The sequence below is a fragment of the Protobothrops mucrosquamatus genome, unplaced genomic scaffold, assembly GCF_001527695.2.
Source record: "Protobothrops mucrosquamatus isolate PMUCROS unplaced genomic scaffold, P.Mucros_1.0 scaffold160, whole genome shotgun sequence".
Lineage (NCBI taxonomy): Eukaryota > Metazoa > Chordata > Lepidosauria > Squamata > Viperidae > Protobothrops > Protobothrops mucrosquamatus.
Genome location: NW_015386524.1, coordinates 894,004 through 903,845, shown reverse-complemented (window position 1 = coordinate 903,845; position 9,842 = coordinate 894,004). Strand labels below are relative to the sequence as shown.

At 42.6% G+C, this 9,842-nt stretch overlaps 1 protein-coding gene across 1 annotated transcript; it reads right to left on the bottom strand.

Moving 5' to 3' along the window:
• Positions 1 to 3,540: 3,540 nt before the first annotated feature.
• Positions 3,541 to 4,488, bottom strand: LOC114922393 (olfactory receptor 14I1-like). The gene has a single exon (XM_029283641.1). The coding sequence runs from the start codon at positions 4,486 to 4,488 to the stop codon at positions 3,541 to 3,543; it is 948 nt and encodes a 315-aa protein (XP_029139474.1).
• Between the last annotated feature and the right edge of the window lie 5,354 nt (positions 4,489 to 9,842).

Below are 9,842 nucleotides of genomic sequence, written 5' to 3'. Positions count from 1 at the left end.
CAATTAATTATTTAACTCCAATGTATCATAAACTTTTTTCCTCTAAGCTGAGAGCAACTAGACCACGGGTCGGCAACCCGCGGCTCCGGAGCCGCATGCGGCTCTTTCAGCCATCTCCTGCGGCTCCCTGTCCTCAGCCACCATGTGCAGTCCGGAAAAAAAAAAGTAGGACTAAAAATATTCAACCAATCAATTCAAACTTCTCACGAAGTTTGAATTGATTGGTTGAACTTCTTTGGTTTGTGGGACTGCCCACAAACCTCTTTCCTTCTTTGGACTGCACGTGGTGGCAGTGGAGGAAGAGCCAGAAGGATTGTTGGAAAGGCGGCAGAACCTGGGTAAGGAGCCAGTCTCAGGGTGCCTCTTCCCTGCCCGGTGGGTCTCCCCTCGCCCTGCTGTGCTGCCGCCTCTGCCTCTGTTAGTTGGAGGGGGGTCGCCTTGGGTCTCGGTAGCTTCCCCACTCCACCTGCGCCTTTCAGCCATCTCGTGAGTTGAGAGATTCCCCCGCGACGCCTGCCCAGCCCTTTCCCCACCTGCTGCGTGGCGCCTCTTGGCTGTCCTCCCGCTGCCGCTGCTGCCGCAGGGCTCTCCACCACCCGGCCGCATCAGTAGCACCTTCCTCGACCCGGGCAGCTGCGCCCCATCGCTGCCCAGCCCCACCTCGGCCCGGGCAGCCACGGCCCTTTGCCGTCCTCCCTTGCCGCCGCTGTTGCGGGGCTCTCCATCGCTCGGTCCCATCGGTGGCGCCTTCCTCGGCCCGGGCAGCCGTGCCCCTTCGCCGCCCAGCCCCTCGGCCCGGGCAGCCACGGCCCTTTGCTGTGCTCCCCTTGCCGCCGCTGCCGTGGGGCTCTCCACCACCCGGCCCCATCTGTGGCACCTTCCTCGGCCCGGGCAGCCACGCCCGTTCACCCCCTGGCCCCACCTCATCGGGGTGCAGAACTGGGCTGCGGACGCCTCCCCAACCGGGTGGAGAGCCTGCGCCTCCCCTTTTCCTGCGGCCGATAGTAGGACGTTAGAGCCGCCAACTCTGGTCTCCACCCGGGCGGGCGAGCAAAACCTTTTTGGGACGGGCTCTGAGCAATTGCATGCTTCGGGGAAGGAGCTTCCTTGGCAGGAGCCGAGTTTGCAAGCCTCGTTGGCAAGCCGGGAAAACCGAAGGTTTGGAGGATTCCCTCCTGCTTTCGGGGTTTTGCTCGCCTGCCCACCCAGGTGGAGAGCCTGCGCCTCCCCTTCTCCTATGGCCGGGGAAAGAGGGCTGGCCCCGAGCCTGTCCTGGAGGACTTTTTAGGCCCCAGATACCCCCCCACCCCTTCCCCCGTCAGCCCAGGGCAGGCACTGCAGCTCCGCATCAGGAGGGAACCCTCCAGACCTTCGGTTTTCCCGGCTTGCCAACGAGGCTTGCAAACTCGGCTCCTGCCAGGGAAGGTCCTTCCCCGAAGCATGCAATTGCTCAGAGCCCGTCCCAAAAGGTGCTGCTTCCCTGGCAGGAGCCAGGTTTGCAAGCCGAGAAAACCGAAGGTCCGGAGGGTTCCTGGGCTGATGGGGGAGGGGGTGGGGGGTATCCGGGGCCTAAAAAGTCCTCCAGGACAGGCTCTGTTGAGGCAGAATTCAAATCACAGGCATTGAGGAGTTTTAAATATTCAAACCAAGAAATCAGACTCCATGAAATCAGCGAGACTTCCCCCGCATGGTATGCATAACGTTGCCCCTCAACCCTCACTGAAGCCACTGAGCAAATGAGGGAGTCCGTCGTTGGCAACATTACAAGCCGATGCTGAGGCTTCAAGTCAGTTGCGCCCATTTAACCCACACATAACTGCCGCCCAGGATCAGCTCCTTAAGCTGAGAATTGCCCTAAAAGTCGGTTAAATTTAAAACATTTAAAACTGTTAATGAAGCCCCCTAAGCATTCTACGTGTGGGAGGATCCCTTGCGCTCGGCTGTTAACCAGCTCTTTTGTGGGAGGGGTCGTGCAGGGACCGTTGATTGGGTGAAGCGAGCGGGGGCGATTCCATGGGAGAGAAGAGGCAGGGCATTATCTCTACGGTTACGGGGGAACACAAATCACAGCGGAGCTTTCATCTCATGCTGTTGCCAAAGTGAAGCGGCGAAACCCCGCTTGGCCTCATCCTGCAGTAAAGTCTTCCCTGGGCGGCCCTTTATCCGTGTTCTGTGCTGGCAATACCCGTGAAAATGATTTCATCGAACTCATTTGTGCCGCCCCTCGCGTCTTAGTCAAGATTGTCAAGAGGGGATGAAGTACCACTCTGTGATTGTTGGGGAGGGAAGTGTCATTCATTTACCATATTTTTACCTCGCTTTTTGGTCAGTGCACTCAATTCAGAATCAAGCCCCGTTACGTGTTGCACACATTTTGCGGCTCCCAGATTTTTTTTGTGAGGGAAACGGGTCCAAGTGGCTCTTTCACCATTTTAGGTTGCCGACCCCTGAACTAGACATATGTGGACCTTCCTGAGGTATAGATTGGAATTTGGTGTTATCATGAATATAATATCTATCTTTATAGAAGAATTCTAGTTTAAAAGTAAATGCTGAGACACTCTTTTGTAAAATATTGGAAAGGATACTGTCTGAATAGTAACTTTAAATCAATTACTTAGTAATAATTATTTAAGGAAAATTATGTGTTTATTTATTTAAAAGATTTTTAAATTTAGCTAAATCTGGAGCCTAGTCATCTAATGTCTTCATTGACTGTCAATACCTGAAACTTGTATTTTAGAAGAGTTTTAAAGAATATTTGCTTTTGTCCCTGAAAAAAATCATAATAAATGTGAGTTGATCTTATGAAATAGTACACTAATCAATTTCTTTCTCCAATGGACATCAACATTCCAAACATAGGAGTCTTATCAAAGCACAAAGTCATTTTAAAAATCACATTCATTGTGATATCTCAGTGCAAACTCCAAATTCAGGTATGTAAGGAGCAGGTTTCATTATGTCACAATATAAGTTACAAACTTGTCCACATATCACATAAGCTGAAGTCACAATGGCCAGTGTCTTATCTTTGTGCAACCAACACCCAAACAAGATTACAATAACCACCGCTACCCCTGTAGATAGCCGGCCTCAGTAATGTCACCGGTAAAGGACATTTCTCAAAGAATTCTGAGCCTTATTTCAAGATGACAACACTTAAGAAAATGAGAGCAAATTTCCATGACCAAATATTTCAGCAAGATTTAAGAACATTTTTCATTGATTTAATCAAATTTAATCAAAACAGGCAGCCAATATCTTCTTATCCCAATACATAGTGTAATAAATATATTAATGTTAAAATATGGGTGTTATATCCAATTTCTATTTTGCTAAAGGTTAATAAAAGTAATTCCAGCTTTTCAATCATTTCATATAAGTGTATTTGTGTGATTCTCTGGACTACGCCCAATGCATCCAAATAAGTACATTGGAGTTCACAAGTATTAAATGAAAATAAAGATGTTAGTCTTTAGGGCACCAAAATTTGTGGAATTTTTGAATTCTTTAGCAAAAGTTGCTTAAGATTTTAACTTAAGCAGGTTCTGTATTTTGATTTGTAATCCTTTGATTAAACATCATCCATAAAGCAGCTTTGATATCCTTATTCCTCATGCTATAGATTACAGGGTTCATCATCGGAGGGATCACAGAGTAGATCACTGCAAGGACCACATCCCAATTGTAAGAAGATGCAGAATTTGATATGAATTGAGAAAACATACCTGTACCACATAATAAGCAGACAACAAGGAGATGGGGAATGCAAGTAGAGAAGGCCTTTTGTCTACTGGCCACTGAAGACATGCTCAATATGGTCTTAAAGATTTTTACATAGGACATGACAATTAAAATAAAAAAAACACCACAAAGCAAAGAACTAAAGAGAAGAACATGGATTTCACTGAATTTGGGGTCAAAGCAGGAAATCTTCATGAGGTGTGGGATTTCACAGAGGAACTGATGGATGACTGTGGAACAGAAGGGCAATGAAAAAAGGGTTCCTGCATGCATGGCAGCATTAAGAAAACCGAGCATCCATGCAGACCCTGCCATCTGGAAGCAGCTTCCCCATTTCATTACAGACATGTAATGTAAAGGATGACAGATAGCCACATATCTGTCATAGGCCATAGCAGTGAGAAGGAAAAAGTCTGATGACAGGAAGAAAACAAAGAAAAACATTTGCACAGCACATTCAGAATAGGATATCTTTCTTGTGTTCATGAGGGCACTGGCCATTGACCTGGGAATGGTGACAGAGGTGGATCCCAGATCAACAATTGCTAAATTGACCAGAAAGAAGTACATTGGTTTCTGAAGATGGTTGTTCATCACTACCAAAATGATGAGGAGAAGATTTCCTATCAGGATAGCCAGATACATCAGGAGGAAGACCACAAAGTGCAAAAACTGGAACTCCCGTTGATCAGAAAATCCCATAAGCAAGAAATCCATGATGATGGTTATGTTTGGCATCATTTTAGTGATATTTTAACTGTCAGAGAAAGATATATCAATTTAACAAATCTTCCATTGAATGATTCTATTTTTCAAAACTATACACTCCAATTAACTTATTTTCATTTTGATATGGTCATTCCTATAACAAGGAAAGCTATATAACTTCAAGTTAGTTCTTCAATAGTGACATCCTTTACTAAGGAACCAATTCTGCATGAAAAAAATATAATATACTGCAATAGATTATCATTTTACTTAATTATATAATTATATAATCTGGTTTAAACCTGAAGATTTTCAGCTGCATGACATCCTATAGATATGAAATACCTTAGGCTGGATTGCAAGCCTATTTAGATTGTTTATATATAATCGAGGGGCAATGGGGCCTGTTATTTTGGTATTTCACTGAAGTTTTATCTTTTGGAAAACAAAGGCCTTATAAGCTTTTTCAGTGATGACATGATCCCAGATATAGACCAACCATTTTATATTAATGGTAATATGATATCTCCTGTGTCACAAAGGCCATATCTTGAACTGAAAAGACAGTTCTTCATAGCTTTGAAATGTTAGAGATAGTCCTTTCTTCTACTATTACAAAGATTTTATCTGCAGCCATGAAATATATTCATGGATATGAACTGTCAAGAGAAAGTGCAATGTTTGTTGATTAGCACAAAACTAGTCCTTCATTTGTTTTATTGATCATATTACATTTCTCCTCTTAGGTTTTAGCCTATTTTTATCAAAACTATGAATATAACAACAAAACCCCTTTGTTAAAATGCATAAGACAGGTAGCCTGTTGTATCTTTCTTCAATAACCTTTATAAATTTTAAAATATAAAAACTTACTTTTTCCCCATTGATCCTTTTAAATTGATAATGAAAATAGTAGTACAAGCCGGTCTGTATCCACTTTTTTCCTTTTGTTTCTTAATATTTCTTTTACGACTTCTTGAGATCTTTTTGTGGAAGACTTACAACACACCTTTAGCTCAAGTATAAATGCATGAAGATTGATGGGGTATTATATAATGGAAATGAATCCTTAATTTGGATCCAGAGATTATTATTCTTATTCAAAAATAGACTTAAATTTTAAAAAACAAAGAATAAAGTAAAATATTTCCTCACTATATCTTTAAACTCTCAGTCTATAGCTATTATTCTTGTAATCCAGCAGTTACATTCAGAGATGACTTTTTTCTCAACATTTCATAACTAGTCCCATAAGGTTATAACTAGTTATAACACAACATCAAAGGCTTCTATATACAAAGGAATGATTGCACAATGACAACTTTAGTGGTGGCAGACGCTATTCTCCAGGGCACTGCAAGGACATAATGTTTACTTTCAACAAGAGGAATGTACAGTAGAGGTACAAAATATTACTAAGAGTAATATTATTTTAGGAAGTAATGAAATGTGGAAGTTTATCTTTCTGTAATTAAGGATGGATATAATATCTGATGTTTTCAATCACTGCCTTTAGTTTCCCAAAATATTATGTCATGAACTAAAACAACTGTCCCTTATAGACCATTGTATCTATCCCAACTATTCCTTACAAACTTGCCCACATATCACATAAGCTGAAGTCACAATGGCCAGTGTCTTATCTCTGTGCAACCAACACCCAAACAAGATCACAATAGCCACCGCTACCTCTGTAGATAGCCAGGCTCAGTATGAGATTGCAGTGGGTGATTACAAATTCTGTGTCAGGAATTATAGTGATATTAGTTAAATATTGTTCAGTTTTCTCAGATATCCAGACAGGCATCCCTTGGTTATCTACTCTTTTCATGGCTGATATTTGACCCCAAACTGACTGATCTTCTCACAGAAACTTCCTGTGGATATAAAACAACAGTGAAGAGTATGTCAAGATAGAGAGATATCCTCTCCCCCCCCAACATTGATTGGAAATGATTCAGGAAGGAAGAAAACTAATAGAATACTCTGTTCCCTACTCCCAATCCCTGAATTTGGTCCAGAAGGATATAATGTTCAATGGCATTGAAAACCACTGAGAGATTAAGGGCAGCTATAATGAATGCATCATCCCATCTTATTCCCATCAAAAGTAATCCATAAGAATTAAGAGTGCTGCTTCATACCCAAGTTTGAAAATTGACTAAAAGGATCCAGATAATTCCTCCAGAGTTTTCTGAAACTGCAGTGTTTTACATCCTCAGGGGAAGATTTGAGATAAAACAAAAATGGCCGGTGATGGTCCACTGATGGCTTTTTGAGAAAGGATTGTACCACCATCTCTTCTCGGCATCAGTGGGAATATTCCTCTTTCAAGAATGAATTTACCACCATCAGAACCAATTACACATTGTCTCTTAAGAAGCCTTACCTAACCAGGAAGGACCCAAAACTAGTATGTAGATAGTCAAACTTAGAAAACCAAGAGCCTTGTCCATTAGGACTAACTGGATCAAATTCATCCCAGAAGACAAAGACTGAATCTCATTCACTTCATGGGACCTGCCTCAAGGCTAAACTCAAGTTCAGAGCAGATTCAAGTGACTTTATTCAGAAGATGCAAGGCATATTCCTCACAATAGCACTGCATATGAACCTTCAGCTTCTCTTTTTCCTGAAATGACAGGAACACCAGATGGCTATCCACAAATATTATAATGGCAGAAAAATATTGATGATTTACTATTGTACTGAAACAAGGTAGACCTTAACAGTACCTGTAATGTGTGCTTAACCAGGTTCCCCCCTTGTCCTTCATTACTGTGGCCGACATCTCTTACCCTATTCCTGGTACCTTAGCTCCTCTGTAAACCTGTGAGACTTCAGGATCCCTAAGAGGAGAGAGTTTGCATAGGGGTGATTCAATCCAAGGCCCCAGCTGTTCTCTCATTCACAATGGTGCCTTAGGCCTCGGTTGGACCTTGCATTAGACTTGCGGGGATAGCCCCAACCTGCTTCATAGGATCCAAAAGGTGCCTGGGACACATTAATTGGATATGTCCTACCTTCCTGCATCCTGAAAGAACACTCTAGGGCAAGTGATGAAGCCCTGACAGGGAATAAGGGTAATCTCCCCAAATCTTGGATCACATTACCACTACACCAACAAGAAAATCAGATCTGGTATATGATCACCATTCTAAGTCAGACTTTTAATCACTTGGGTCAGCACCATGGTTGTCATGATAGCCATAAACTCCCAGTTTATCTCAGATTCTACCACCAGAAAAGACAGGCTGAAGTCCTTCAAGACCTTAAGTCTAGAGAAGACCACTACCAGTCAGCCATGGAATCAAGGAGCTCAGACAAGGAGAATATTATGCAGTAGGGAAAATGGTATAGTAGCAGCAATCCCAACTGATCTATAGAGAGCAAATGGGGTCTTACAACACATCTGAAAACCACTGGTGTATCCTAGACCAGGAGTCTCCAACCTTTCTGGGTTGGCAGCCCGGTGAGAGAGGGAGGGGAAGGCACTTTATGCACACATGCACAAAATGACTGTGGCTATACGTGTGCGTGCATGCACAAACAGGCCACAAGCATGCACACCATGCAAACATGCACGTGAGGCTCTCAGCGATGCTGGCGCCTATGTGAGGTGATGATGTTGCCAGGCTCATGGCAATGTTATCATCAGTGTGAAGCTCGCACCATGGCCCGCAGCGATGCTGCCACCAGCATGAGGCTCATGCCATCGCCCCCGCGCGAGGCTCATGCCATGGTCTGCATAAGGTTCATGGCAACACCACTGCCCACACAATACTAGCAATGCTGCCACTGCCCGCACAACACTCGTGGCAATGATGGCCCCAGGGGGTATGAGCACACGTATGCATGCATTGCCCAGCTATTCATGCCACCTGGTGTCCAAGAGGCCATGGCCTGATCCTGGGCAGCAGCCCATAGGTTAGGGACCTCTGTCCTAGACTACCAATATTATTTCACTAGTTCTACCCTGGGCTCTCAGGTAATGCCATAACTGAAACCTAGGCAGGCACATTGTTGAGAGGGGAACTCCTCCCTCCATGCCCAAGTCTCAGTAATGCACATAAGCTCAGCCCTCCTATATGTGATTAGTTCATACTGGGTAGAAGTCTGAACAGCACTCAAGGAACCCAGCAACACCACTGCCAGCCTATTCATGTTTCCATGTTGCCAATCTGCAATTGAAAACCACCACTGCCAGAAGGGATGTGTCAATGCCACTCAAAAGAACCTTTCACTAGCTTCCCCAGTGCTGCTGACCTTCTCACAAAGGGAAGAATGGAGACTTATCCTTTCTCCCCAATTCCAAATGGCATGGGAGAGTTTAATATGTATTAGATAGTCCCACTGAAGCCTTTCTCATATAACACAAAATTCCTGCAATAGAATCTGCTAAGTTTAGAAGAAGGGAGGTGATTCTGGAACCCTATTCTCAGACCAGATAGAAAATAGAATATATAACATAATATATATGTGCAAATGTGGTGTGCAATATTTCAAAAGTGTTAATGTTAATGAATTATTTAACATTTACACAAAGAACATTGTATATCTAAAATATCATTTCCTAATTAAAGTACAGTTCACACCTTGGGCTGTCATGCATATAATTCCTGTAAATACAGGATTTTTCAGTTTAATAATTTCTGAAATTGATATTTTTGAATTTCCATATGAGAACCAAAGTAATGTATTGAAACCACCATGAAGATTTCCAGACTAACAATTCATAATATTATCCCACCATTAATGGTAGCCCTCAGTTTATGACACTTGAGATCAAAATTTGATAAGTGGGCCCTGTCCAATTTTATGACCTTTTCTGCTAAGGTTATTAAATGAATGACAGTTTTTAAGCGAATCGTGAAATAATTAAGTGAATCCAGCTTCCCATTGACTTTGCTTGTTAGAAACCAGCTGGAAAGTCACAAATCATGATCATTTAATCCCAAAATGTTGCAACCATCATAAATACATGCTGGATTCCAAGTGCTCAAATTTGGATCACTTGACTTTGGGGATGTTGCAACGGTCATAAGTGTGAAGATCGGTCAAAAGTCACTTTTTTCAATGCCACAGTAATGTCAAACAGTTGCTAAACAAATGGTTGTAAGTCAAAAACTACCTGCATGAGAAAATATTGCTATTCTCTACAAGTCTTATATTGCTGCAGCAATTGCTAAACACAATAAATAATTTCTTTACAGTCTTAGCAATTCTCAATGTTCATTTAGCTGACGGATCTATGAAAATATTCATCACCTGTGTCCTTATTGTTCCCTAATCAAGGATACAATACTAATTCCTTTTCTAGATTTTCTGATCTATACTTACAAGAACAAGAAAATTGAAGCAACAATTCTGAATGTTCTTGGACAAAG